Here is a 27,774-nt window from a genome sequence, read left to right as displayed (position 1 = left end):
AATAAAAACAGTTCCATATGCATTTCCTTTGCCACCGCTCCAGTCTTTATGGTTTTACGCTTGCTGCATACTCTGAGAGGTGCACTCCTTCATTGTCATATTTGTTGGTGCAGCTCATTTTTTTCTGGGCCTTCAGAGGCAGCAGCTCATTGATTCCTGCATACACGCCAAAATGCCAGAGCCAGGATGTACTCACAAACACTGTAACTAGATGGAAATTCTGGGTCCCACACTGGGGGAACTCTTCCAGGCTATCAAAGATGCACAGTTTGTTGCTAATGTGTGCAGACTGTGTAAACATTTAGTATACACCATTATTCCTCTTTAAGAACCCAGAAATGTTTGACTTTTTTCAGATTTTTGTCTTTTTCCACAAGTCTTTTAGGATTTGGCAAGCAAGTAATTAGGGAAAATGACTTGGCTAAGCCTAAAATGCCACCACGATTCAAACTAATCTTCCCAACAATTTCCCTCCCACTTACCTTTGTCTAACTGCTTTCGATGTTTCCATCTCCATTGTCTCAGTATCTGCTGTTCTACCATCTTAGTCTGTCGCCCTCCTTTTTTTTTTTTTTTTTGTCTCTGTCATTCTGCCTCTCTTTGGCGACAGAGCTTGCCATTGGGATTTAGAAGAAATTGAATTCAATTATGAAGGAATTTCTCTGCAGTACGATTGGCATCATTTCCTCCACACAATAGAACATCATTCTCATATCTCTCAGTGTGAGGGAATGAAAATAGGCCGTGCACCATTCTTTCTCTCATCCTTTTAAATTGAATTTTTCATATCACAGGGGCACTGAGACATCAGCCGTTTCCTTTAACATGGGCAGAAAACCCATTTCATAATATCAGGGAAAAGCATAACTGTGATTCAAAAGGAAAAGTCTGCCTTTCAGTACCAGAACACAGGCAATATACCTCAACTTAGTATTGATAAACATGGCCACATGTGTTACCTGCAGCTTGAAAAGTTGAGGGTGTTCCAGAAGAGTGTGCTGTTGTCATGTAGCTTCACAAACTAAATTAAAGGAGGAAAAACATACGCTTCTAACCGCTGGATTTATTTCCCTGCACTTGATTCTGTGCAAAACATAAAGCGTACCACCTCATATCCCCATTTTATTAGTTTCCTGTTATTAGGCGACAAGATGCTGAGATTGTCTCTGCAGAAGCCGGATTTTTCTGCTCGCAAATTGCACCCAAGATGCCACTATCTTGCAACGGCAGTGTTTAGTTTTGGGCTTACCCACCTTAATTTAGACGCTTGGAGAGCTTTTTGCTCCTTGTGGTGAAGTTGTGAATATTCAGCGCCTTCCATCGGCCACGGTCGCTGAGCCCGAACAACACCTTTGTGTAATAAAAAATTTAGCTGAAAACAGTTGGCCACACTTTAACTGTGACAAAAACAGCAGAATTCATGGCACATGAACAAACAACAGGAGATTTTACTTAGCAAACAGTGTTTACATTTATCTTACTGGGATATCATTTGAATAAGTTGAAGGGAAACGAAATGGAGAGACACGTTTAGATGCTAGATAGATCTATTTTGCTATTCCTTACCGATTTAGCATGTTGTTGTGAAGATAATTGCATACAGAGCGAATAAAAAGGATTATTTAAGTTATTTTAATCAAAGATTTGTTTAAATGGAGGCTGCTTTTCATAGAGATGGAATCTGTGGTATAAATAGAGGATGGATATCTATCTAAAAATTGGCATCTTCATTAAGATTTAAATCTAGATTAGAAAAATAAACAAGCTTATAATAATAATAATAATAATAAAAACTTCTTTATGTAACTCTCTGTTCACCCAACCATTTCATGCACTCGCAAGTTTGATCTGCAAGTACAAATTTGAAAGCGAATGCAGAGAATTAAAAACTACATTTATTTGGCATGATTCTGCTCAAAAACGCCCTTAGAAGATGGACGAGCTTTTCCAGCTTCAAAAAGTTCCTGCAAGCCTTGGCATTGGCAATCAGTGGGGCTTGGCATGATGACAGGCCACCTGATGGTACACTGGTCTCCGGTCACTCTAGGGCAGTTGGAATTGGGAGAGAACTCGGTAAAACATGAAGGTGCAGCACTCAGTCTAGTCTCTCTGTCTCGTCCTGGATTTGTAGTGTGAGTCAGCAGTTAAAAACAAAAATGAAAAAAAGGATAGTCCTCTTAAAGCCCTGTTGTTTAGAGACATTTAGGTGCTACAGAAAATGTATTTTCCTTTCTTTAAGTTGCACAAATATAAATCAAACAGTATTTTAAAAAACATATTTTTAAAAATCAGAAGAAGTTATTGTAAACCCTTCTGTCCTGCTGAGAAAAACGATGTAGCCACAAAACTTGTACATTTGACAATACTAAGAAAAGGATAAGAAAAATTTGCCAAAATCTCAATAAAGCTTCGTTCACAGACACACACACACACACACCCACCCACACACACACACACTTTCTCCCAGGACCTAGCGGTGATCGGCTGAACGCTTTCCTTGTATCGGCACAATATGCACATCCATCTTGTTTTCTGGGGTGAAACTCAAGGTTGACGTCATGAAATGGGCGGCACTCACGAAAGGCGGTGCCTCAGAGACAGAGTTGTCTTACTTCCGGGTAGGAAAAGGATATGCAAAATCTCATATTTCATAAAAAAACAAACATTATTGGTGTGCCAATGGTAATACTGTATATTATCATATACATGGATATAGTTTACTCTAAAAAGGCTTAGGAAAGGCATGGTATAGGCCCTTTAAACTTGAATTATAAACAAAATACTTACTGTCATATGTAAGTCTAAGCTGCAATGTCTGCTGCCTGTTTTTAAATAACCTCAAATTAATTCTCTTGTTTTCACCAACATCCTTATCCCTCCTTGAAGTCTCAAGATTTACCTCACATAGATCATCACTTCCAATTATCTTCTAAAGTCAATTTCTCCCTTTCTCAATTTCCAATAATCGCTCTTCATTTCAAGCTAAATTATGACATAATGTTGGTTTGTTTCGTGTGTTTGGCCGTCGATATGCTTTATCAGACAATTCAATAATATTTTTCATAGGGGCTTCTGAGTCTTAGTAATTTACACATCTTTATCTATAGTGTCAGTGCTTTTCTTGTGCTATTGTTGGCTTCTGCAAATCAGGAAAAAGACAGAAGGTGTTGATTGGTTTAGTTAAAAACTGCAAGTGAACACAACTTATGATAGATAGACGGTATGTTTCTAAAGCACAAGAACATTAAGAAATAAAATAAAATAAAAACTACTTATTTTATGTCATTTTATGTTTATTAGAAAAACAGTCTTTTACTTCTTTAGAGTACTTAAGCAAAGAAAGAAAAAATATCTATTAAAATAAAACTCTGCACCTTAGACTGGTCCTCAAGATTGTGTGGGTATTGACCAAGCAAGCACTGCACTCTGAGGGAAAAGGGTAATAGTTTAACCATCCAGTGCCTTGGCTAGAATGTCTTGGATCAGTAGAGCCATTCTCAGTAAAATGAACCTGCAGGAGATGAATTTTACCATTAGCTTAGGAAAAAGAAATTATCTTTTTTTTTTTTAAATCAACACCTAGAAACCCACAAACCTGAGAGAATCAAAGGTTAGTAACGCTTGATTATTGTTGTTAATGTGATCATTCATGTAAAAGTTATATTAGGCATAATTTGTTTATTTAGATAATTCTGGTGCACAGATTTACGGATGAAGATAATCGCTTTCTAATACCATTAAAGTCCCCTTAACAATTTTTTTCAAACAATTTGACTTGTGTCAACACATGAAAAACAGTCAACAAATGAGTTAAATTTGTTTCAGCTAAATTTATACCAGTTTTAAACCCTGCAGACTGTTGTCATGTCAAAATGCCTCTCTGATAATCTTTTGATCCATTTTCAAAGCACTCCCAGTGGTCTATTAATTATGATTATGCCATTTTTAGCTAAAACCAGAAAAACCTGCAACAATAGGACATAGTTTCTGCAGATTCACAACAATTTAAATTAATGATAATACTAATAATGTTTAGCTTCATTTTCTTAATATATGTCCTTCATCATCAAAAAAAGGCCACAAGAACATGTTGAAAAAAACACCCAAAACATGATTTTCATCAGAGTGGGTCTTTAAAAGGCAACTTATTAGCTATTAAACCCAAAAATATCAAGAGCACAACCTTCAAACTCCGTTTCCCATCCAAGAAATGTCTGTGACCACAATAATACTTCTTTAAATACTTTATTTGCACTAAAGGATTCTCCAAACAGTATTGCAAACAAAAAGAAAACTATGAAGTAATTGTTCATTCTGATATGTGTGTGTGTGTGTGTGTGTGTGTGGGGGGGGGGGGGGGTGTGTGTGTGCGTGTGTGTAAAGAGAACAACGATTCAACAGAATCCCACAATCTTTTATTTCAATAGATTGAATTTTTGATATTGAAGTAGTCTATTTCTTTTTAAATGTACAAAAGATTTAATGAAATACTTTTTAAAGCAGATCACAAGGAATATTGGGAAAAAAAAGCCTTGGAGACAAGGAAGCCACATTATTAGAATTTTCATTGATGCATGCAGTACATATAGACGGAATCCCAGATGAGAAAGAGGAATGCATGTCCTCGGGGCATTTTGTGCTAGGTATACAGTAGAGTAAGGTCTGCCTTGTAAGTTGTATATTTATAATCACTGCTAACTGTCCTATCTTTGAGAGCCGATACTAAGGTTTTAGCTGTTTTAAAAATACAATCATGTGTTTATCTTGTGAAACTGTAAAATATATATAAATATAATATAAGCTTTCAGTTTGGTTGTAAAATATCAAAGATAAGCTGGTGTTGGTCCAAAATAATCACAATTGTTTTTTTTTTCATCTGGGATTTAAGCTTCTATTAAGAATAATAAGCAATCCACATGGTTTTAGTCATAAGCTGTGCTCAAATTTGGGACCAAGTCTCTCCAAAGTACAGCTTAGTCTCCACTCTGAAACACTACACGGAGGATGGGTTGAACTTAAAAGTTCGAACTTATTCATGTTTGTTTTTGTGTGCAATAGTTTCTGTGTTTGCAGTGCCGTAACAACATTTATTTGTTGATGCAGCCCCTGAATTTGGACACAGCTATCTTCTCAACTTGTGCACTCTCTGAACCCGCTGACATGTTCTCAGCAATCCAGGCTGATTATTTCTCCAGCTATGTTGATACTGCAGAAAGAATAATGAGAGTTGTGGCAGCTGTTTTAGTGAACAATACGGGGCGTTCAGCAGCTTGAGTGCACATGTAGCAAAAACAAATAGCAAACCTATCAAAGGTCATGAATAAAATCAGCTAAGAATGCATATGTTTGGGGGAAAAAGAAATAACTGACGAAATAGTGGATTTGTGGGAAATAAGTTTGTGGCCCTTAAAAGCAAAAGCTTCCGTTTTGTTTTCAGTTTAAAGAATGTGAACTTTGTTGGTTTATATACAAGAAAAATTGGTCAAACCTGATAAAAACAAAAAATTATAATCAAACAGTAAAGGCCGTGTCTGTCACACAGCCACTACTTTCATTTTGTGCATATTGCATGGATGAAAATTGGTTATATGTGAATACGTGGTAAAAGTATGAGAAGTTGTAGTCGTTATATGAACTTTTCATAGATTTATCACGAATGAACCACATTAAAACCGTGGAAGAAACACAAATAAACCACCCATAGAACATGTAAATCAACGTAGAACATGAACCATGTGTGATTATTGTGCTGTTCATAAGCAATTCATTAGTGATTTGTGCGTCAATTACATAATTTTAACGTTAAATGTGCGTCATTTTACCTCATATAATTTATACATCGGTGGTACGTGTGTGAAAAGTCTGTTAAGCATACGTGGAACGGTAGTGGAAAGCCACAAATTGTGCGTCTGCATCTTGCAAAAGTCACACACAATCGTGTAATATTTATGCAAAAATTGCATGGACTTAACCTGGGAATCATGCAGTTTTTGAATAAACTATTTCTCAAAAATGTCAACTCTTGACCCAAGTTTAAACACAAATGCAGCTGCTTGGGTCCTGCTAAATTCACACTGGGCATGTGATGTTCCAGAACGCGCTAAACGTGCATTCTTAAACATGTCTATCATGGTGTTCACACGGGACTGTCACGCTAGCACATATCCGCCACTCACTGTTGGAAGAGACTTGATGCAAAATGTTGAAGCGGTGCAGAACTTTCGAATTTGTCTTTCACTATCTATTCCAATATATGAAAGACTTGGTGACATATTTCGGCCAGACACAAACAACAGCTATGATTTTTTCCTCAATTATCAATTTTCTATCGGTTGGCACTTCCGTGAATTGAAAAGGGATGCCATCCATACATCATTACCAAATCTGAGTCCCTGATTGGGCAAAGTTCAACTGGTTTTACTTTCAACATGCATTCAATGGCTGCTTATTTTGTACTTAGAGCCCGTAAAATGGTCTTAAAAACATGCATAGAGATACATGAACGTAGGTTTAGAATCCAGAAGCCTAAAACATGCATACATACCTGTTTACATAGACTTTTCATTGAAAGTGGTCATTGGAACGTGCATTTCCAAGCCCAGTGTGAACGCAGTTTGAGTCTCACAATAAGCGAAATACTGGGATTAAACCCTTTTTTTTTTTCCACAAGTTTCTCTCTGTCTTTTAAAGAGCTTCCAAGATGTCCTTAAAGGGGCAGGTGATGTAAATTCAGACAGTAAACTACTGGCAACATCAAAGACCATGCTGTGACTCTGACTAATTTCAAATGCTGAATCATTTAAAGTCACATCAGTAAACACCCAGAATGTATTTAGATTGTGTCTTGTAAAAAGAAAAACCTATCAATAAAAACTGTTTTAGTGCCAAGGCTAAAACATCAAAGCATCATGAAATAGGATCTGATTATAAAGGGTTTAAAATAATAATAAAAGCCTTCTTGGATCAGTGCATAACCTTGTCTATTTTTATCAATTATGAACAACACACTCTCTTGTTTGTAATTTGAAAAATGCTCATAGAACCTAATGGTTTTATGCTTTATAAAACAATCTTTAGTTCCAGTTTTTTAAAGCTGTCTTTTTTCTTTAGTACTGTGTTTTTAGTGTCATTTTATTGTTAAGGGACTTTGTGTTTCTTTTTTTTCAGATTTAACCCTTTAATGCCTGAGTGTATTTCCAATTATTAAATTACATTTTTTTGGTCAAGATAATGCTAAATGAAAGACCCTTTCCAATAATCTCTTGATCTACTTCCAAAATGTAATATGATTATGCTATTTTTAGCCTAAATTATCAAAAAACAGTTCATTTTCTAAGATAATTTCTGTCAAACGACAGTAGTTCATAAATGGCGAGCAATATTAGAGCTGTCCAGCTGTACAATTTGTAGCCAGATACCAGCTCAGTTTAGTGAAACAAAGACGTACATGGATCTAGTCATCTACAAGTAGATACATAAGTATCTAGCAGCTCACCGAATGTAGTGTCTACATCACATCTATAAGCTTTTTCAAATTGGATCTTTTCCATCTGGCCCTGATTCAAAACAATTTGAATCTTGGAATAAATGGTACGTTCCAACTTAGCGACATACACCGTGAATGGACTAATGACCAGAAGTGAAATTGAGCTCAGTCACAGCATGTTTTTTGGTCAAGTTGCTTCAGCACCAGCCCAGATAAACATACCTCCACCACTGTGCAGTGGGTCCAAGATATTTCCTTTCAGTTTTTTTTTTCTTTTACTTATTTCTTTACTCACCTTGTCCTCACCTGGTCAGAATTGTACCAAAGCTCTTGTGATGTATAATTTTTGGTTGGGGAATTGTTCTCATTGTCTTTGTACTATGCTCGAGTTGAGGATTGGCAGTGCTATAGGGCTAAAATATCGTTTTACTTTAGCTTAGCGTGAGTGAGAATATATATTGCAACTCTAGAAATAATGTTGCATTATCCCTTCTCAGTCTCGCAACATCTTAATCCGACAATATCCAGACAATCCCATTCGTCCCCTCCCTATCTCTCAAATTCCAACCCTTCTCCTCTTCCCTCCAGCCAGTGTGCCATCCATGTCTGCCTGACCAACTCCCCACTCCTGTTTAGCCTCCCCTTCCATCCTTCTTCCGCCTTGCTGCATCTGCATCCCCTTAGGCCTGGCTAAGGACTTTTTTTTTTTTTTTGGTCTGTCTAAAAGGGGGAATCTTTTTTTCCCCATCTCTGCGCAGCTTTAGCTTGTTATCATATCAAACTGACTCTCTGGAGTGGAGTGTTGCCACAAGGAAAAGTTTCAGCAGGAATCCATATTTGAACAACTTAGCGCCCTCCTGCTCCTATATGTTTTCGGAACCTAAAAGACAACAAGTAGTTTTTCTGTTGGCTCCAACAGCAACACATGCTTTTTGTACCTCATGTGGTGAAGTAGACAAAAAAATCCTCAGCATGGTTTATTTTCAGCATGTATAAGTAGTTGCATTTATTTAACTTTAATTGGTTAATGAAATGAAGTAACTGAGTGACTGTTAGTTTAAGGCATAGCTAACAAGCGCTGACTTCTACGTCTAGATGTGTTTTATCCTAAAGATTCTCCTCAAAAAGAACATATTTATTGAAAGGAAAACCAACCAGCATCTCTGTTATTGTTTTCTCCATTTGTGCTCTAAACATGCAAATACATCTGTGAAAAAGAAAATGCATAAAAGTCACGGTTCTCGTGTGTGTCAGAAAGCGTTGAGTGCTCTTTGATAACTGAGAAGTCTAAAGTTCTGCAGCTTCGTGTGCTAGTACTGCTAGAATAAAAGATAGAGAGCAGAGCACACACAATATAATCAGCAGAGTGTTTGTCTTTGTTTTTCCTACTGCATCACTGCAGCAAGAGCAACATAATGGGTTGGGATGGTTGAGAAATAGACGGTTTTCTGGAAATGTTATGATGCTTACTGATATGAAGGTGTTGATGGCTCTTACCTAAGCTCTAAAAGCATTTCTTTTCTTTTCTGTTTGCTAGAAAAGTGGTTGAATGGTAGAAAGCTCAGGCCATTTGTATTGATCGGGGCTGACTAGCCTAGCAGAGGCAGGCCTGTTCTGCTCTATCAGTGCTTTCCCGACTTTTATGAGAGGAACTCAATGTGTAATGGGGGTGGGCTAAAGAGTGAGCACCCATGTGCACTGCAAAGGAGTCATCTTTCTGTTGGGAGATCGGTAGTAAGTAGCCATTAGTAAACTGATCCTCGAATGAGGAAATTTAATGGTCTTCTAACTGTATTTACAAGCCATTCAATTTGATAAAGGGTGTGATCTCCTCTGATTAGTAACATGCTGCTCTGCTCCACTTGTAGCAATCAAATTCAGGATTTCATTAGCATTTTTCCTTCATTCATTAACTTCTTTATCTTTGATCAGATCTTATCAGCATAAACAAAGGATCCCATGCTTGCAAAATACTGCTTATGCCGTTTTTCTCAAGTATTTTTTTTATGTGTTAGCCTTGGTTCAAGCATTTTTTTGTTGTTGCAAAATTGTAAAAATTATTGCTTGGCTTTCATCTGGCTTAGACATCAAAAGCTTAAAAGAGAGCGCTAGAAAAACATGTTGATGGTTGCTGACTGAGACCTCTGATTGGTGGACTAATCACTAACATTGGAATTGTTTTAGTGGAAATTTTGAAAATGAATCTCGTCTGACTAATCAGAATAATGGGAGCAATGAAAATATTTCTCACGTTGTTTGCATACGCAGATATTTATCACTGTGAATATCTACCGACATCCAAAACACGCTGTATAAATGTCTGCCTCGGTGCAGGCAGAGTAATATACCTTCATTTCCTTTCTACGCATTTCATTTAAACTCACTGCTGGGTAAATGTATATATTGTTAATCCACACTGTATTATTCGCAGTATTTAACAGTCTCGAATGCAATTAGGTATTCAGAATTTACTTCTTCGCACTAGATCAACATGGCACTTCTTTCTGGAGCACAGTATTTGTAGAATCTCTTTTTTTTTATTTAAAACATGCAGCATTGTTGTAATTGCTGCTGACTGCCTTAACATGATTTATATAATTCCTTTGTGTAAGCAGAGCGCTTTCGTTCAGTGTGTTTAAATGCTTGGCACACATTTAAATATTTAAATCTCATGCTGCCGAATGAAATGGAATGTTCTTTGATAATAGTTTTCTTCTGCCATCAATTGGAACATTTATTTTACTGACGTCAATAACCTCACTGTCATCATATATTTATGGCTTACGTAGTATTCATAATAATAATAATAATATGGCAAAAGACTCTTTAATATTTAAGGTTGTTAAATATTTGATCCGGCTTTCTGACTTTTAAAACTTTCAGAGGCAGCAGTATTCAAATTGTATACTTGGGTTTTCCAAGGTGTAGTATTTATATGGGGCAAAGAAAACATGACCAAAAAAGACGTTTATTTTTGTCTTTTATGTTAAAGAATATTCCTTTTTTTGTGTCTGTTTCTCAGCATCCTCATCGCCGAGTGACCTTTTCCACCACCAACCCTGTGCAGGACATGCAAGATGCCTCTCAGCAAAGCTACTATGACAGCGGCTTAGAGGAATCAGAGACTCCCAGTAGTAAATCATCATCTGGTCCTCGTATCGGACCCCTGACCCTGCCTGAGGACCACTATGAGAGGACCACCCCAGATGGCAGCATAGGGGAAAACGAACACCCAGAAAACGGTACAGTGACAGTTACCTCCATTCTCAGTCGCTGCTCATGAATATTTATTGCATGTAAATGTCTCTATTTAGCTCTTTTGTGTGTGTGGACTTGCAGTTGTTATCTTAAGAGGACTTCTTTTGGTATAATCACCAACGCTACAGGGACCATAAGCTTAATGGAGTTTTTCGGCTGATGCTGATACACACAGCTGTAATGTTTTGGTTCCTAGCTGTGTTTGGGGTTATCATGTTAATAAAGGCGAAATCAAAGACACGGTTAACTGGTGATGGTCAAGGCCAGTGTTATGATTTGGATCAGCTGTCAGAAATTACTGGGATGTCCCAAAAAAGAATAATTCTATAAATGTCTGGGGGCAGTTGTGCGTGAAGTTTTAGGCGGAGGTACACATTTTGTGCATATAGCACGGATGAAAATTCGGTCATACGGGAATATACGTGGAAAAAGTGGGAAAAGTTGTGGTCTTCACATGAAGTTCTTACAGTTGAATCCCTGAAACCACGGAAGAAGTACAAATAAACCATGCTACACATAAATTAACACACAACATGAACCGTGTGTGATTATTGCGCTGTTTACATATAATTGATAAGTGATTCATGTTTCAATTACGTAATTTGAATGTGGTATGTGTACTGTATACGTGATCTAAGTTATATATGATGGTAGAGGCTTGAAAAGTCTTTTAGACATTCATTGACTTACATGAAACAATCATGGAAAGCAACACATTTGCGAATGCATCTTGCAAATATCACGCATAGTTGCGTAAGACTTACCTAATAATTGCGTATAAACCATGCAATATATCCATAAACTGCATAACTCTCAACTGAACAAAACTTTTGAACAGGTCAAAACCAAATTCACGTAAAGACCTGTCAGTCAAAAACCTTGACAGACATGTGTGCACATCAATGAATGGCAAACACAAGAGATACTTAGGAATTAGTTATATCATGCATGTATCACAAAAGACCAAAATTTCATAAGTGAAAAATGTACTAAATGTAAGTATGTAAGTAGTGGCTGTGTGACACGGCCTTTAAAGGAGAATTTCTGCTGTTGTCTGTCCGTTTCAGACTAGAGATGTTGTGGCATCAGTGACGCTGACTTGTCGATGACTGTAGGAAATGTTATTGGTTTTAAAGCAGATCTCAGCTTTTGTGTGTGTGTGTGTGTGTGTGTGTGTGTGGGTGTGTGGGTGTGTGTGTGTGTGTGTGTAGTATCACGTTTGGAGTAAGCAGTGCATCCATCCCCTTCATCAGCAGGTCCTCTAACAGACATCCCTAATGACCCTCTCTCACAAGTTTGCTAATTAAAAAGCCTAACTAATGGAGCATTTTCTCTCTAAATAAATCTAAACCAAGACATCTGTGCAGACAACACAGTGTTCGCTCTAAGCATTTCCTGTATAAGTGGACACAAGTTACACAGCAGCTGCAGGAGTCATCATTTCTATGCACAGTAGTCTACCTCTAGCCTTGTAGTCAAGATATTCCTTTTTTAAAGAAATAAATAGCAATCAAGGCCAAAGCTGTAACTGTCAACACATTCAAATCCCCAGCTTTTTAACACCTAAACATAATCTTATACCTGTTTAATAAATATAATTATAATTCACAACAGCTAAGTTATTCATGCAGTGCAGTTCTTGTTGATAAAAACTATAATGTCAATCTGCTTTCTAAATAGAGGTATGCTCCTTGCTTTAAAATAATAATAATTGAATAGTTTGAATGAATATAGGTACAGTATTGCCCCATTTATTTCAATATTCGTGCTCAAAACGCTTGTTAGATACTTTTGCGTCCAAAGAAGATGCTGCATGGGAGGAGGGGAGCGGAGATGAAGAGCACGCCGGCCCGTCGGCTTCCTTGCCAACTGCTAAGGAATATTTCATAGCTATTTCCACCGGTTCCTGAACTGCTGTAACCGAAGTTCATGCCCCTGCGCGGAGAAATGGCATCAGCTGACTCAGAAGCGGCCAGGAAACATCCTGATACACTGAAGAAGATAATCCTGGAGAATAATTATTATCCAGATGAATGAATGACAGATGAAACCAACCTCTTCTTGAAGAAGATTCCCTCTGGCACTTAACTGATGGAGGAGGAAGCACGGGCTCCTCTCTGGTCTTTAACCCCCACGAAAATGGAGAGGGGAAATGGGGGGAATACTGTACTCTTAAAGGTACCTTTAAATACCCACTCTGATGAAATAGTGCTTTTGGGGTTTTTAACATGTTCTTGTGGTATTTTTCTCACGGTATGATACATATATAAAGAAAATTTAAAAATAGCATTTCAGAGTATTTCTTTAAATCGGGAGCAGATGAAAAAATACAGTTAGAAAAATGTTGTTGATGTGATGTAAAAACTACAATCGGCAAGCCAAAAGCTCCCTGCTCCGCTCCATTCTGATGCATCCTCTTGTTGACGACTAGATCCGTGTACGTCTTTGTTTGACCCCGTCCGAGCTGGCATCTGGTTCTAAACTGTCCGGATGGATAGCCCCAAAATTGGTCGCCATTTTTCTTGCACTGGTAACGTCAGGTAAGGGTTGTGAGAGTGGGAAAGAGGATAAACAGATGGGTGATGGGAAGTGGGCACGGGGTTACTTTGTGTTAATGGTTCGACTCAGAAGCTGATTTCTGATGAAATACTGGCGCTCTGCAGAGACTGTCCTTGAAAAAAAACATTGAATTTGGTTAAAAATGGCTTAATCCTAATTAAGACCATTGGGCACATTTTTATAATAGATCAGAAGATGATCAAAGTGGGACTTGATGGGTTTTCGGTTTTCAGATATTTTCCTTTACGGTTTAGGTATTGGATTTTTCCTACCTCAAAGTTTGCTTTAAGCACCTAAAACGACCAGCAAATTATTTTTATCCATCTTAAATATGTGTTTCTGTGAACAGACTCACTCCTATGTGCATAAAATGTCAGCTTTCAGTGCCTTGATCTTCTTCCTGAACACTGCTTTTTTGTAAACGCCTGTGAAACTTCAGCTTCCTGTTTCTGTGGATGCCTCTCATAAAACTCAGGAATCACAACAGAATGCAAAATGTGACAGCTCTCTTATTGTTGCGCTTATTTTACTTCACAGCGTCTGCTCCAGACGATTACTTGTACACTGGTTTCAGCAGTAAACCTGCATGGAAAATTATGAACCACTATTTTTCTCGTGGCCCTGCAGCAGCATACATTGGAATAATGTTTGTGTCACAATGCAATTCTCTTCACTTTATCAAACACTGCACTTAAGCTTACCAGTTGTTTTATGTATGGCAGAAACTCATTCCTGCTGGTAATATATTTTAAGTTCATTTACATTCTCAAAAACATAATAAAATCTGCAGCATCTTTGATCGAATTCCAATACATCAGTTTGCATCCTTCTGGCACTTTTAATGGATTTTTCCCTGCAAAGCCCAGTTAGGTAAGTTTTGTTAAGATTTAGCACAACTAATTTTAAAAATGTATTTACCTAAATCAAATTTATGTGATTTAATAAAGTAGGCTAGCTAATAATCATCAGGTGGGGGACAAATAAACTCTAATATGAAATATTTTCGGACTCAGCTTCATTCCAGACCCTTCCTTGAAATCTTGGGTTGAAATTCAAAATTTCAAAGGGCAAAGAATAAAACGCCTTTGTGTGTTCAGAATGAACCTGAGTGGAAAAGAGAGGTGTTCAAAATGATGAGCAGAGTGGTAGAAGACCTGAGAACTGAAAAAGCAGTTTTAAGGTGAGCGCCACTGTCTTGCAAGCAATCAAGGACGATCGTAGAGTGAGAGCAAAAAATGCGTCTGAGGGGTTACTATGATAGAAATGAACAAGACGTAGAAAAGAAAAATGAAATAATAAACAATGCAATGAGGGTTTGCGCACCATATAAATTTGAAAGAACAGAAAAACATATGAGTTGCTCCGGAGTAGAAGTCACTCCTTTTGGAGAAAGGTACAACGCTACTGAACAAATCCGCCAAGCCCAGCATAATGTTGTGTTCACACTAAATACCATTCACGCGTCAAGTTCATGTCCGCTGCCTCTTTTCCGATCCGTGTCAAGTTCACGTCTGCTGTCACGCCTCAAATTTGATGCTCAATGCTTGTCTAAACGTGATTTTGCCTCATCGCTACATGGAAGCATTGACTGTACATCTCATTTACAATGCACGGAAGACACGGGGGGTGTTTAGAGATCGGGATTTTTGGTTTGAATAGTCCTACGTAAACATTAAGAATCACGTCTCCATGTCTGGGTTCATGAGATCATTCAAAGTTTGGGATGTTTATGGCCATCTGCTGCGGTTGCTGTGTCTGAATGATGGGGTTTTCAGCGGTACATCTGTGTGTCAGTGACCTAGTTTGGCAACTTCCTGTCCCGCATTAGTCCAAGGAAAGGAAAAAACAACAACAATAATGATAAAAAAATATCTCATAAGGTTCAGGAGGAGAACAATCAGATTCTCCTCTTTTTATATATTTTTTTGAAAGTGCTTCTTCTTCTGCATTGTTGTCAGTAGCAAACGCTGTTACACACACCTACAGTGGTTGTTAGTGGGAAACAACCGCTTTAGGGGAACCAGTGGTTAGTGGGAAATTAGCGAACATATGAGTTTAATGAATATGTCAGAATTCCCTGCCTAATCTCTAACTACTAAAAACTAAATAGTGCGGGACAGTCTACAGTCCTAGACGTTAAAAGAAAATTGGATGCCATGCTCACTACTTTTTTTTTCTTTTTTTGGAAATGGCAAGTATGATTACGGAGTATCAAAATATAATTTTACAAATGTTTACATTAATCAAAAATTGTTATTTTATTGCTTTTTTGTTGTCATGGTTTTGGGTCTAGGTTTAGATCTTTTTTCTGCCTTCCAAACATAATGATCACAACAGGTTTTGCTTTGCAATTACCTCAGCTGTTTCTGTTTAAGTTAATTATCCCACAGTGTATTTAAGTCTGGTTAATCATTGTCAGATACTCAGTCTTCTCACAGTTTGTGTTTTTTTTTTTTTTTTAAAAAGCCAAGCCACGTCTAGCCCACCGCCACCATACAAAGCTGTTCTTAATGAGCTGTTGGATTAACAAAGATGGATGCAAAATGATTCCTGCCTTTAGCCCAGAAAAAAAAAAAAAAAAACACTTTGTCATATAAAAAGGCTTAACATTTTTGGTGTTAATGCTTTTTTGTTGTCTGTTAGAAATGTTTCTCAGATGTTGACACCATAAAGGGGAGAGTTGGTCTTGTCGATTATAATCTTTCCCCTAGATCCTATACGGTCAAGGTTGCATCTTGAACAGCTAGATAAGAAAAAAACAAAAGGGGTCATTTAGCTGCAATTAGGAAATACTATTGACTGTTACTTGGTTAAACACAGAGATTTGAATTGGTGACCTTTTGATTGGAGGGCAACCAACCTCCTCTGAACTATATCGAATAGATTTAATAACTTCAAACACAGGCTGGTTGATTACCCAGGAGCCATTTCCATTTTTGAGATAAATTTCCTTCCTAACTTCTGTTGTTGTGGCTATTTATTGTCTTGAGTGTTTATTTATTTATTTATTTATTTATTTTTTTTTTTGTCTTTGTGAGCAACAGTCTACTTTGTTGGCAGCAGCAGGAGAGCAAGATTGTGAGTGGAGATGGAGCATTTAAAGAATGAAAAGGTGGCACAAGATGGGGAAGATGTGAGATTGTGACAGGAAGCGAGGACTAAGAGCCTCCGACAAAGAAGCAAAGCCCAACGGATGCACACACGGGACAAGGAGATGCAAAGATGAACTGCCAACCAAGGATAGACCTAATTAAAATGTGATTCCCACTTTAGGGAGATAACGAAGAGCCCACATAAAATAAGAGACAGAAAAAAGAAAAGAAAAAAATCAACTGAGATGGAGGAATTCCTCCCCAGCTCCTCTTGAATAGTGACATAAAGTCTTTTTTAAGCATCTGTGTGGCAGAGTGACAGGTTGTACTGCTACACAGCTTTGTTCATCGTGGTAAAGATGACTGACAGTCAAAAAATGGGAAGGTGAGCATGAGGTGTCACTCCATTTAAGTTGGATTAAATGCAATATATGAACCCCAGACTGTCAGCGTTTGCATCAGAGGCTCCCAGGAATATCGACATGGGATGTTCTTTGTCATCCAAAAGGATTTCTGACAGTTTTTAAATCTACATTTTGAAACATTTCAGATGGTCTTCATCTTCTGTTTAATATTAAAATCTGATTCTTCATACAGGCATTGTAAAAACTGAAAATATTCTTGAAATATGATTGAAACTTTCTTTTTTATTTGTGACTTCTTCTTTTTTTGACATCTAGATCTAATTTTGCTGTCAGATGTTCAACATTTGCTTCCCACTGATGCAATATGCCCTTGGTTTCCCAAACTGGGTGGCTCAAAAGAAAGTGTGGGTGTGTATTTGGTGTACAGCAGCCTCTCTACTTCAATAAAGAAGACATCAACAGATTCCTTTTGAGTTCTTGGCTTAAAAAGTAAGAGCAAATTCTAACTGGAGTAATAAAATTTCTGATGTATGACATGTATGCTGCCTGATCTGCAGCAATTAATTTCTGCAGTTCCTTTTTTTTTCCATGTGCCTGAACAGCTTCTCTCTCCTCCCACTTTTTTCCTAATTCTTATCCTAAGGCTGTTAAAGTGCACTCTATTTCCTCGTGTTTTTTTTTTTTCCACGCTGATTTTCCGCGCATATATCTCGCAGAACTGCGTGTCCAGTCTGACTGTGTGCACACTTGCACGCATTCATGTTTGCAGCAGCGACTGTTGCATCACATCCTGAATCATTTGGAATACACTGCTCTTTTTATAATGGACTCTCATCATAATCAGTGAGCTTTGTAATCCCTTTAAATTGATTGCTTCACACAGCATGAAAAGTGCTTATCTTATATGCCTGGTTGCTGTCAAGATGCATGATTTGTCATGCACAGTGGAATCAGGCAAAGACCAGTCTGCACCATCTGTCCATTAGACGGTGTTTCAGACATTTCCTGTCAGATTTTGATTTGTGGCTCTGTCAGGGTTCAGTGTTCGTTAACGGGCTGCTCAGTGAGAGAAAGCATGACGGGATTTACTGTATTTTGATTTACGGAGGGCAATTTTAATACTCCATCAAAGTGATAGCAGTCTCTACACAAACTAATCAGGCGCTTTAGTCATCTTTAATTCCAAATCTGGCTTGATTTGATTTGATGTCACATGGTTTCCCTATTGCTGTCATCCATCATGTAACATAAATATGCCAGTGACGCGTTGCTTTCAAGCATCTATGATGCTGACAATACGTTCACGCCGGCCATGTGTTGAGCTTTTAGGAACACGTGGGTTCAAGATCGCACATTCAGCCTGTGGTGTTCACACGGGACAGGCAGAGAGGGGTTCCTCATCTTTTGTTTTTCTTCTGTTCAAAGTCGAAGCTTTTGTTTTCTCGCAGCTCTATTCAGATAACTGAAAGACTTGGTGTCATGTATTATAATACTGGCCGGTCACAAACTGTAATAATGATCCATTTTCAAACGGTTCGCACTTCCGTCAATTAAAAAAGCTGCTACCCCTATTGGAAAATATTGATTTCATAAACTCAAAAAAGCTTCATATGGTATTATACATAATTAATTTGTTAAGTCTTGCAAAATGTTATATTCATAAATGTAAATTAAATGATAAAACACTATATTTTTTTCAATTCCTTAAAGATGTAATCAGTAATGCTCCACTAACAAAAGATCCCTCAAAACTATTGATATTTGTCAATCTTTGCTTGTGTTTATGTAACCACCCCCCTGGCTGTTTTACATTATATGAACATTTGTTCTCTTTTAGGACTGTTTTCAATAAAGTTGGGGGAAAAAGGAAGGCAGCATACATAGCTACTAGAGCGCTAAAACATGTAAAAACCTTTGAATTGACTTGTAAATTTAAGTGTTTTGAACCCGTAACGCAGGTTTGTGGCCGTCTATATAGACTTTTAAAAGCAAGTGGCCGCTCGAATACCAGTAACCGAGGCCGGTGTGAACGTAGCTCACAATTGGAGCTCCGAAGCAAAGTAGAGTCAGATAATTTGCAACCTAGAACTTTGCGTAAGTCATCAAGGACCAATCATGTTCCTTCTTTGTTCTTTGATCAATAACAAAAGCTCTTCCAGGGATCAGTTGTTAGTCGTCTTGGCTGCAATATGAAGGCTTGCGCTGACACAGGTGGACTGGAAACAGGTACAAGCATGAACACATACTCGCACGCACAAACTCCATGGAACACAGATGGGGGGGATTTTGATGTGGCCGCCTGCCCGGCGAGAGGCCTTCTTGTGTGTGCAGACCCGCTGTCCATATGGGCTTTTAACAAGGGTGAGATAAAATGGCAAAAATGTCATTTGCATGATAATGAGCTTCTTTGGTAATGCTGTTTGATTTCCCTGCTTTAGATCTCACAGATAACACTGTTAGCGTCACATATTTGTTCCGTTTGAACTCTCGTTGGGGGGTTTTCCGCTGCTTTTAGTGCCTGCCATATCTGCATCAGACAGGGGTCAGCTGATTTAGTCATTACTGCTTTAACATTATGACTTTCCTGCGAGCATCTGGTTTATGTTTCCACAGCACAAGGAATTAACAGGCTAGAGGAAGACACTGGTGGGTATAATTTGAAGCTATCAGGCCTTCTTTGTCCTGTGGGTGCAAGTTTGGGCTTCTGCCCAGGAGCCAGAACAGCATACAAATGAAGGAGCGATAGTTTCCTCAAATAGATGTGTACTGTCAGTGTGGGGTAGTATGCTACATTTGAGTTATCCACCATCATCATCAGCTGCTGTTTGAGCTCCTGCCACCCAGAGGAAGGACCGGTCATGGGACTGGCAATTTCATGGGGGGCTTCTGTGGAAAAAAGGTCCTCTCAAGTGGTCCCCTTAGGCAAGTAATCATGACTCATGCGCCTGTAATCCTGTGCTCATTCTAGCACACGCTTTATGCTTTACTCACATTAGCTGATGCTGTTTGTTGCTCCCCGATCGTTTGCCGTTTTTGTTTCAGAGCAAATAGGTCACTGGAAGAGCCTAACTGGAGCAGAATTAAAATGTGGATAAAGCTTTGACACCATGGACAGCGGTAACCCACCACCCATTTAGAAAATACTTCATGGGACGATGCAGCTGAATCCAATGAAACTGACGAAGTGTCACTATGGCATAGCTTTGAATGGGTCCCTGTTTTCATCTTCCCAATTTGAACTGGAAAATGTGTTTTCGCTTGTGTGATCACCCTCAATAAAAACAAAGCTCCCATTCAGAACTTTGGCCACACACGTTGCAGTTTTTGTCAAATGACAGCCGACAGGCCAGACCCTTGAAAGTGGCTCTCTGACATGTTATCACATTTCAGACCATTAGGTAAAGCAAAGTGGCAAATTGGCTTATTGTCTTACAGAGGGAGCTAAATGATTGTGCGACAGAGATTGCAGCCACATGTGAAATCAAAATGGAAACAGACAAGATTCTCCATTATTTCAATAAATCTCTCTCTTGCATTTCATTTCATACAGACATCATTTACTCATAAAATTTCTCTGCAGTTTCATCACGGTGTCCAGCTGGCTCAGAGACGGCAGTAACATCCCTGATAAAAGGATTTTTCTTTTTTCACAATTTTTTTCTTCTCTTGACTGGAAATTTGGTCAAAGATATTTGTCAGTCCTTTTTTTGTTCAGCTTTTTATCATTTAAGACCCAATTTGATTACAATCATGTTTTTTGCATGTTCTTGTGGCCTTTTTCTAATAATGGTGTGCACATTTAAATCCGATTAACCCCCAAAATAGCTTTTTGGAATTTTTCTTTATTTAATTTGTTGTGTAATCAGGAGCAGATGAAAAAATTCTGTTTAATAGGCGAACCTCAAGTTGCCTACTCCAAACTCTCGGCATTGGCGAAGGGAAGGGGGTTCGTGTTGCACCATGCCAACAATCCCACCCAAAACTAAGAGGCAAATTTCTAATGAACTACTGCTGTGCAGAAACAGACTTTTTTTATATAATGGATAAAAAAATAAAACAAATTTTTCCTCCCATTTTCATTTTAAATTGTATAGTGTGATAATAACCTTGATACTATATAAAAAAACATTTTGATGAATTATGACTGTGCATAGAGCAAAGTTAAATTAAAGACCCACTCCTATAAAAATTGTGTTTTTGGTATTTTTAACATGTTCTTGTAACATTTTTCTGATAACTTAAAGACAAATGAAGAAAATTAAGAGTAAAATAGCATATATAAATACTGAGTAATTATTTATTCAAATCATGAATCAGTAGCAGACGATAAAAACATGCTGTTTAAAAAAAGATAGTATTAGCATTAGCAGTATTAGCATTAAAAAAATACGTTGGGTGGGCCACATGCTCCCTGCTCCAATGGTCCCGCCCACAACTCAGAGACAAATTTCAAATGAACTGTGGCCGTCTGCAGATTTTATGTCCAAAAAAAACAGAAAAAATGGCGTAATCATAATTAAACACCACTGGGAACTATTTTAAAATAGATCCGAAGATGATCTTAGTAGAACTTTAATACTAAAAGTTAGATTTATGTGTGTGACTATAAATATTAATCAAAAATAAATGAATACAATGACAAAGGCACATTACAGATCATTTAATTCACTAAAACCTGCATGAAATTAAAACATGTGCAAAATTATAGGAATATAATAAGGGACAACTTTGTGTTAGGCTCCAAAAGTAGTTCTTTTTAACACCACACCCTCACTGAATGTCTCTGATTTTAGCACTAAGCCTTTAAAATGAATGAGTTAGCCAGTACGCCTAAGCCAGTATCCCTAAGCTTTAGATCTGCCCACGTTTTACTCAAACAAAAGTGGATGGCTCTATGTACTTAGGAAAAAAAATTGGATAGTGTGCTGTCTACTTGTGCCATGCCAAAGAGTCTTGGCAGCAGGATGCTGAAGCAGCAGGTTTGGAGGTGGTAATGCGTGTGTAAATTTAGAGTTGAAAGTCCAACTTAATAAAGACAGAAGAATTTCTACATCAAGCCATAAGAGAGGTCTCTTTTTGCTGAGTGTGTGCTGGCTGGTCCAGAGGAACTTGAGATGGAACTTTAAGGATAATTATGGATGTAGGATTAGTAAGTGGAGGTACAACTCTGTTGCTCTCTATGGGTCTTCCCGGTCTCACCCCAAATGTGATTCGTAGAGCAGGTCGAGAGCTGTGCAGCAGGGAGGGGACACTGGCTGGGGGCCAGTTCCACTTCAACCTCAGTTGCTCGGGCGGTGCAAGCTGGCGTCAGAGAGAGGCCCTGGGGGACATTTCTCCATCATATTGTGAGCTGCTAAACCTCCCTCTAACTAGTGTTCTGCCCTGCAATGATGGATGGCTGAGGGCGTGGGATTGTACTATATGGCTCTGACATGCATTTTCTTATTTCCAGTAAGTCCCACAGGACCCACACTGCTCCAACTAAAGCTTTTCCACAGATCTCCCAGAGTTCCCTGCAGTTCAAGAACCTTGAAAATTCTGTGAAGACTAGATAAAGCCAAACCATGCAAAAAAATGGAGAGTGGCAGACCCCCCCCCCACTTCAAAAAGAATCAATTCTTAATTTGCACATGTGTGTTAGCATGGTACATCATGCAGTCAATAGTCCACTTGCTGTGAGCTAGATCAAATTTACCCAAATTAATCTAATTTTTTAATATGACATCAAGAGTTTTACGTGACAATTTATCCCTTATTTGCGCTGAGTAAAAGGCATTTCTTTGAAGCTTAAAATAGTTTACGATCAAATCATTTCTTAATAATTACTCCAGCAATTTATTATTTAAAGCCCAGTCTCTGAGAATCCTTGTTCTCAAGCCAATATTTTGAATAATTCTGACAGAATATTGCATGACAATGTAGTTTGATTCCACCATGCCTTGCTGCAGAATCTCTGGTCTAATTAGGTGGCACGTGTGACGCTGTTGCAACGTCGGGACTGATTGCATGTACATTTTTGACATTTGCTTAGAACTGTAAGTTTTCGTGTTTTTGCCACCCTCCCTTTTGGTAGCTTCTCTGCAGATGAGATGGCCGTGTCATTCATCAGGCTTCAACGATAAATTTGCAAAACTAATTTTGATGATACATCTACAGGAAGTTGATCTAGATTGGAGATGGGTTACAGTCGTCGAAGGCACCAAAAAAAAGATGCAGCAAGAAAGTAAATACAAAGATACCAAAAAAAGGACAAAGATATGACAGAGTATATTATATATATATATATATATATATATATGACAGAGTATATATATATATATATATATATATATATATATATGACAGAGTATATTATATATATATATATATATATGCTTACAAGAACAAGGCTGTATATAAACAACTAAAAAAGAACCAGTTTCATGTTTCAGTGCATTGTCAGCGTTTCCTTAAGCACTGGTTTCACATATTTATGTCTTTTAGGCTATGTTCACACTGCAGGGCTTAATGCTATTTTTTTTTTAAATAAATTTTTTTGCAAGGCCGTTCACATTTCCAATTAATTGCAAACTTTTGTGATCTCCTATGTGACCGAAAAATGACCCAGAAGTGACCCGCATGCGCAGAAGAGTAATCAACGGTGTATAACGTTACTCGCTGTTTACGGAAGTAGCTAACGTCAACAATGGATGTCAACAACAGTGTTGTCAATGGCGGAGCTCTTTTTGCATTATTACATTTATTTTCACAAAGGAGCCAGCACAATTGCAATCTTTTCATTTTAAGAAGGCATTGGAGCCGGGATCGTCTGTATCCACTGTTGTGGAATGGGGATGTGTAGGTGCTGGGGCAGCACGCGTGACTGTAAGAGAGAGGAGAGAGCACGTGCAGCGCCGGAGGGAGGGACAGGGGGCAGCTTTGGGGGCACGCATACATGTTGTGTGTTACAGAGGAAGGAGAACAATAATAAAAGAAAGCTTCCCCCAGAAGAACTGCTATTGACTCTTTGTTAACCCGCTCTGAAGAATTTGAGGGTCCGAATGGGGGAAGTGAACCCTGAAGGAGGATCCGCCTTCGGCCCTGGAGAAGGTCTCCCCCGCAATTCTGACCACGGTCGGAAAGGAAAAAAAGTCTAAGGTTCAACACCACGCTCAGCCATTTCGCTGGAAAATTTTTCAAAAACCGATAAGAGCCCTTGAGTTTGGCCTGAATGGAGCTGTCACCCCAAATATTAATCCAGTCGGTGACCTCACTTTCCTTCCACTGGCTGGTCTCAGCAGCATCCTCCGCCATGGTTGATGTTCTAGTTCCCGCCTACTTCAACGCAGAATAATGACGTTTAAAGTGTATCAATGCGGTACGAGTCGGATTCATGTGGCCTGGCCATTCAGACGGAGGTCGCATTTCATAAGATCGGATACAGGTCGCATAGGAGTAAAAAAATCGAAATTGGTTCATTTCAGCCTGCAGTGTGAATGTAGCCTTAGTGAGTTTTTATAAGTTAAGGATATTGAAAAGAATTTGCAGGAAACTGGACCTTTTTAGTATATTTTTTGACCCACAAGAAGCGGATTTCCGGCAGGCAAGCCCTTTACGCCATCAGCAGTATAACTGCAAAGGTCTAAATGCATGATGGTACATGGATTTCTATGATAAACTAACTCCTTATGGCATCACCATAAATGGCTGCATTGATGGATTTAGTCGTAATGTGGACGGAGGCTTACACCACCAGCTTTCTTTTCAGAAAAGCCTGGCTTTTTCCTTTTGAAATGACAACCTTTTTTTCATATTAATTTATCACTTTCTTCTCGTAAGTATATGTATATTATATGGCGGCCCCAACATTCCATCAGCCACAGCACAAAACAAATGTTGAGGATTGTTTTTGCTTTGGCTGTTTGGCCAGCCCACAATAAAGGATGATTTGGGAAAAAGATCACATGTAGTCACCATGTCTGAGCCAAATACTGATCCAGACTAAAACTGACCCAGACAACTGTTGTGTGCTTGACCTAGTTTTTTTTTTTTTTTTTTTTTTTTTATGAACTGCATTAAATTTTAATTCCATTATCTCATTAAGATGTTTTTGTTCTGTCCATGTATTACATTTGAGATTAAACATTAATGTTGTTATCTTAATGCTCCTATAATACAGTGAAGTGGAAGGCCCACATGTGTATAACTGTGGTGAAGAACAAAAGCAAAAAGGCTCCTGCATAATTTGGCTTTATTCATCAAGCTGGCACAAATATGGTTCAATGGAAAATCTGAATATGTGTTGCATATCCTTCACATACATGAGCCTGAATTCCACTCCTACTTCAGATATAAATTCATGTGGGCATTCCTCCATTCAGACATTTGCATGTGAGGAATAACCATCCACTGCTACAGAAAATACAAAGAAATACACAAAACATGTCAGTGCATATGAAAGTCAGACAATTATTGAGAATATCATGGGTAGTTTTGCTGCAAAATGCCTGGAATTTGAAGCAACTTAGTCGTAAGACAGCCAGAAAAGTTAAGCTTCAAGGCCGGTGAGGAAAGTAGAAAATGGTTGCATCCAGGAATCTTGTGTTTCTTTGGCATGCTGCACTGCTTTCTTGTAACACGATAAGTTCAGGGACAAATATATAAAGTTGGATCGCATTATGTTGACTTAGTTATCTGGCTATACATTTTTCAATCCAGCATCTTCCAAATCAGGGTCTTCTGGAGCCTAACCAGGCTATGTTTTGGGGAGGTTGAGAAAACTTGGGTAGATTCAGATTTCTTCACATGCACATATGCCTTAAAAAAGTTAAAATATATCTATATATATGTAAAATATTCATGCAAGAAAGACCAGCAGCTGGACGATCTGTGCTTGCATATAAAGCTAAGTTCAAATCAGCTTCAGCAAAGCTCACTCAAGTGACCACTTCTAATGAAAAGTCATTGTAATCGCACGTAAAACGGTGTTAAGGGCTCTTGCATTCACGTGTCACTGCGCACATTTCTATTACTTTTTTCAGGCTCTATGTACAAAAATACATCCTCTTAAAATTAGATAAAAACAAATTTCTGGGTTTTTATCATGGTTTTGTGAGACTAAGCTACGTTTACACTGGGCTCCACTACGCATGTTTAAGTGACCACCTTTAACAAAAAGTCTATGTAAACACATGTATATGCACGTTTCGGGCTTCTCCATTCAAAATGTTCATGCGTCACAACACAAATTTCTTTGACCATTTTTGGTCTCTATATACAAAAGGTGTGTCTACTGAATGCACGTTGCAAGTTGAATCCGTTGAAATTTGACCAATCAGTGACTCTGATTTGGTAGTGAAGTACGAATGGCGTCCCTTATAATTCATTTGAAAATTGATCACAGAGGAGAAATTAGTATTTTGCAGCTTGAGACAAACTGGAATTATATGTAATGGAAAAGGATGGCCAAGATTTGTGAGATTTGCACCACTTTGATATTTGGAACGAAGCCTCTCCCAACTGTAGTGACATGCGCTAGCAACAGTCTAGTGTGAACACCATATGCCAAATATTCTGCTAATCTGCCTTCTAAACTTTAACAGACCTACATTTTCATCCATTGATTTACTAAACCCACTTCATTTTCATTTGGGGTCATGGGGCCTACCGAAGGGTGAAGGTGGTGTACACCCTGGACAACTCGTTAGACCATCCCATGGCTAAATCTACATTTTAGAGACCAACATTTACAGCCTCCCTTAATAATAAAATAAATAATAAAAATCAACAACGTTTTTGATCCCGTGTCCTAGTTTCCCTTTTCTCTAATCAAAGGCTTGACTGAAAAGCTATTACCAGACGGAGGGCATGGTGAGCTCAGCAACATGGAGAGATGCTGATGTTCTTTTCCTCTGTCGCCTCAGTTACACAAAAGACTTTTTTTATGTTATTAAAATTTCTATATTTTAATCATCTTGCTCCAAACACATCTATGAGTTCTGAACATTGGCATAGTAGCTTTCCAACTGACTGCTTTAGCTTGCTGACTTAAAAAAATAAAATCCAGGGAACAACTTTGTGTCTAAAGTAAATGGTCAGATAAAGCCTCGCCTTTACGGGATGGTTATTTAGCCGTTGCATGGGCTGCTTATATGACTCTACAGATCGGATTTTATGAGCTTATGCTGATATTTGTCCATATAGGACACCAAAATGATCTTCCTGTGTTGGTTTTATCTAAATCTGGGTGTGCATTGATTTTGTCAGTGTTATCTTCTTGTGTCACTTGTGCTGATGCATGCAGGCTGCACATAGTTCCCTGATATAAATCTGAGCCTGACCACTTGCTTTTTGCAAGAAGTATATGATGTATGAGCAAATGATAAAAGCTGCCACGGACTGGCTATGACCATAGGTGAGGCTATGTAGTCCACAAGACGTTAAAAACAGGTCACTTAAGTCTCTTGCTGATACATATATAAATATTTATATGTTTTTTTGTTTTTTTTTAGCCCAGAAACCTTTTGAATTTTGGGATAAGTTGAAGCCCAAAATTATTATTTTATTTTCTGTTTGTATTTTTTTTCGCCGAGTTAATCATGTTTCACATCCCACACTGTAGTGACCAGAGGCATTGACTGTAAAAACTATGTACGAATCGAGGTGTGATGTCACCCATAGGAAAGGCCTTACCTCCAACTCTTGCTAAATCAGCCCAAATGCCTCACCATTGCTTCCTGATATGGCCACCGCCATGTTGAAACCAGTCCACAGTGATTGGTCCAAGTCACTCTCAGTCAACTACTGTCGTCAAACAGGAGTGTGCTTATTGTGAGTCCCCACATCCTTTCACGCCTCTCTCTTTTGAACGCTGCGTTTCCATTGACTATGTGTGCCATTTGGATTTGTGATAATAAAACTGCCTGATGGCAGATGTCGATTCCGAAAAAAACTTGCAATTATTAGAAAAAAAAATTGTGCTTGTAGGAGGTGTTATTTTCATTTTATTTTTTTCCCAAATGAATGAGTCACCTGA

General features: G+C 38.2%; 1 protein-coding gene across 1 annotated transcript in view; it reads left to right on the top strand.

Annotated features, from left to right (window-relative positions):
* LOC101157079 (protocadherin-1) overlaps nt 1-27,774 on the top strand; it is a 124,466-nt gene that overhangs the window by 78,423 nt on the left and 18,269 nt on the right. The window contains exon 4 of the mRNA XM_011483680.3: nt 10,509-10,728. Within this exon, the coding sequence (XP_011481982.1) occupies nt 10,509-10,728 (220 nt within the window). The remainder of the gene's footprint in view (nt 1-10,508; nt 10,729-27,774) is intronic.

The sequence above is a fragment of the Oryzias latipes genome, chromosome 14 (genome assembly GCF_002234675.1).
Source record: "Oryzias latipes chromosome 14, ASM223467v1".
In the NCBI taxonomy this organism is placed as follows: domain Eukaryota; kingdom Metazoa; phylum Chordata; class Actinopteri; order Beloniformes; family Adrianichthyidae; genus Oryzias; species Oryzias latipes.
This window is presented reverse-complemented; position numbering and strand designations above follow the sequence as displayed.